This window comes from Octopus bimaculoides, chromosome 6 (assembly GCF_001194135.2).
Source record: "Octopus bimaculoides isolate UCB-OBI-ISO-001 chromosome 6, ASM119413v2, whole genome shotgun sequence".
In the NCBI taxonomy this organism is placed as follows: Eukaryota; Metazoa; Mollusca; class Cephalopoda; order Octopoda; family Octopodidae; genus Octopus; species Octopus bimaculoides.
In genome coordinates, this window is record NC_068986.1 from 72,839,387 (window position 1) to 72,842,975 (window position 3,589).

Consider the following 3,589-nt stretch of genomic DNA (forward strand, 5'->3'; position numbering starts at 1 on the left):
TGCTAATGATTCTGCCAGCTTACCACCTTAATAATAATAATAATAATAATAATAGTAGTAGTAGTAGTAGTAGTAGTAGTAATGATGATGATGCTGACCAAAATGACAAAAATTTTAAATATGAAATAAAGGTAGTGTGTGTAAATACTAATTACAGGTAAAACTAAATTAGTCTAATAAGTATGATAATGTATGTAAACAGTAATTGTAAGTGAAAGTATGATAATGTATATAAATAGTGATTATAGGTGAAAGTACAGTATGCAAATAGCAATGAGTGGTAAAGCTAAAGTATTGTATGTAAATACTAATTGTAAGTAAACATAATCTGTTGTATGAAAATACTAAGTAAATCTAATCTAGTGTTTGTAAATAGTAATTTTCTTAACAATGAAATTTGAATAGATTGACTATTTAATATCGGTTTCTATAGCAAGTCTAGAGAAAACATGAAGTCGTAAATGAACTGGATCTACAGCCAGTTCCAATTTCCAATTCAAACCATTTCTCTTATGTATTTTTTTAGATATGAACAATACAACTTCTCATTTCCTTTCCACTGAAAATATCTTTTTTCTGTTTTGTAAAAAAAAAAAAATCTATCTTAAATTTTTAAAAAGTTGACTTGAATTGTTATAAAATTAATCACATTCAACTTGTCTAATATTTTAGCATTTAAGTCAGCCATATCTGGCCCAAAAATTCTACCTGCTATATGCTCAAACTATCCAACTCCAGCTTCTCACACCTACCCTACAATGTTATTCCTAAAATATACAACTACATCATCAAAATCTTGAAGCTACAAAATAATGCATGAGTAATTCAAAACAATGTGAATGCTAAAAGGTTAAAAAAAAATACCTATTTCCAAAAAATTAGTATATTATTATTAGTTCCTCTTTTATTTATTTATTTATTTGTGAAAGGTGTTAAAACCTAATATTGATATCTTTCTTATTACACAGAGAACCTTTGTATGCCTGACCATGGAGAAATGATTCAGCACAATGAAACAGGGCGTTATTTTCAAAAGTTCTGTGATAATTACTATTTTCCTAATGAACAAACAATGACTAAATACCCAGATGACTTGGCAGTAACACAACAGATTATTCAAACACACTATGGATGTTTATAGACTGGAAAGGAAAACTGAGTGTGTGTATGTGTCTCTACCATTTCATCTTTTTGGGACTCTTTTGAACAGAACCCTCTAGTCTTGTCTCTGGCAATAAAATTACTGTTACCAATATCATGTGAAAAGCAATTATATGTTTTTTTTTATATATATAAAAATGCATTTAATCTTGATTAACGAGACTGATAATGGTGATAAGGATAATATATATTACTAATTTCTCTCTCTCTCTGTTCATCATGATACCGTTCTTCCTATTATTGGTATGTAACAATGAATCACTTTCAGTGATAATCTATATATTAAGAAACATTTTGGTGCATTTAAATTTGAGTCTATTAAATGCTCTTAGACATACAAAGACATTATAATCACTATATTTAATGTAACTAGATAAATTAATGAATGGAACTGAAATATTTTGTTTTGAAAATGTTACACTACAAAACTATATTTCACAGTTGCTGATATTACAAAATTTCTGAATCTGAGTTAACACTTTAAGATATTGTTCTTTCTCCAACCTTGATATGCATTTGAATTTTTCCTTTGCATATACCATATGTATATATATATATATATATATATATATATATATATATATATATGTATGTATGTATATAATACTTTTACATGAAGAGTGGTGACTGTGACTTTGAAGTTATGGCTTGGCAGCCTTCATTGGAAAGCTAGCAGGACGAAACATCGAAGTCACTGTCATCACTCTTCATGTAATAGTATAATAAGCGTGTACTCCACAAAATGTATTCAGTAATCCTCCAGTTTAATGCAAAGTTGTTTTTGTTTATAACTCAACATAAAGACATTAATATTTATATCACTGCCAATGTTAACATCTTGTCAAATGTCTGATAGCTTAGATCACCCATATTTTCAAAACAAAGCCCAAATCATCCATCTGTACATATGTAATAAAGCTTTTGCTACTACTGTCTCTCAGCATACAGCTCAGTAGTATTAGCTAAAGATAACTATTGTAGCTTGTATGCTATTATTGTATTTGATAGCCAGTACTGCCTGACTGGCCCTCATGCCGGTTGCACATAAAAGCACGCACTACATTCTCGGAGTGGTTGGCGTTAGGAAGGGCATTCAGCTGTAGAAACTCTGCCAGATCAGATTGGAGCCTGGTGCATCCATTTGGTTCACCAGTCCTCAGTCAAATCGTCCAACCCATGCTAGCATGGAAAGCAGACGTTAAACGATGATGATGATGATGATGTTGATGTGATAGTTCTGAGATCAGTGCAATTACTTCTTTAATAAATCAATTATTGTCAATTTCATTTAGGTATAAATTAAACCAGTAATTAGTTGATCATGGTCTTGAACACTAACAGTGTGTGGCTTTGAGGAACAAATTACTCTCATTTACTTAGTCAAGCTAACTTTACAAAATATATATATCGACAACTTGTGTCGGGTGTTACGAAGATATAAATTTGTATAATCAACCAACCCACTGGAAGCTTTGAGCAGATATCAACATCAACTCATCATGAAATAAGTGAAATAGTTTACAAGTAAACAGTTGTCTGGGCGTCACTGATATAAAATAAAATAATATATATAGAGAGGTAGATAGATAGTTAAGTAAGTAGGTAGATAGATAGATAAACTTTAGGTTAGTTAATGTATGTTTGTGACATATTTCTACTTCTAATGGTAAATTCACTACAATTACCGTGGAGGAAAAAATCTCTCTTATGGTAACAAAAGGTGTAAAAACATCATATCTGCCCAGTGCTGCCTCTTATCAGATTCACAGACATGATAACTGCAGTGAATTTGAGTTACCAAAAAATATGTTTGTGACATACCAATATGTCACAAACATATTTTAATTATCCTAAAGTTTGCTTATGCCTAAACACTGCTCGGTGCTGCTACCTGGCACCTTGCTGTACTCAAGAAAACCCATTCTCCACAGCAGAAATGTTAAGGTAGCATCCTCTGGTGAAGAGGATTGGCTTACAAGAGTCCTATACAAGTGCCTCGTAAAAAACAGTTGTGCCAGTGCCATGATAAAAGCATCCAGCATGCACTGTAAAGTGATTGGTGTTAGGAAGGGCATCCAACTGTACAAACCAAGCCAAGTCAGACTGGAACGTGTGTGTGTGTACATATATATATCTGTATATATGGCTCCCATGCTGGTGGTGACAGGCTCCCGTGCTGGTGTGGTGGCACGTAAAAAGCACCATTCAAGTGTGGTTGATGTCAATATCACCTGACTGGCCCTCATGCTGGTGGCACATAAAAAGCACCCACTACACTCTTGGAGTGGTTGGTGTTAGGAAGGGCATCCATCTGTAGAAACTTTGTTAGATTGGATTGGAGCCTGGTGCAGCCTTCTGGCTTGCCAGCCCTCAGTCAAACCTTCCAACCGATGCCAGCATGGAAAGTGGACGTTAAACGATGATATAT

At 33.0% G+C, this 3,589-nt stretch overlaps 2 protein-coding genes across 4 annotated transcripts in view; one reads left to right on the forward strand and one right to left on the reverse strand.

Annotated features, from left to right (window-relative positions):
- LOC106873577 (F-box only protein 21) overlaps positions 1-1,266 on the forward strand; it is a 21,627-nt gene extending 20,361 nt beyond the window's left edge. For all 3 annotated transcript variants that reach the window (XM_014921012.2, XM_014921019.2, XM_052968871.1), the window contains one exon: positions 969-1,266. In XM_014921012.2, the coding sequence (XP_014776498.1) occupies positions 969-1,141 (173 nt within the window). In that variant the 3' untranslated portion in view covers positions 1,142-1,266. The remainder of the gene's footprint in view (positions 1-968) is intronic.
- LOC106873600 (mevalonate kinase) overlaps positions 1-3,589 on the reverse strand; it is a 96,278-nt gene that overhangs the window by 45,302 nt on the left and 47,387 nt on the right. The gene's annotated exons all lie outside the window — the stretch shown is intronic.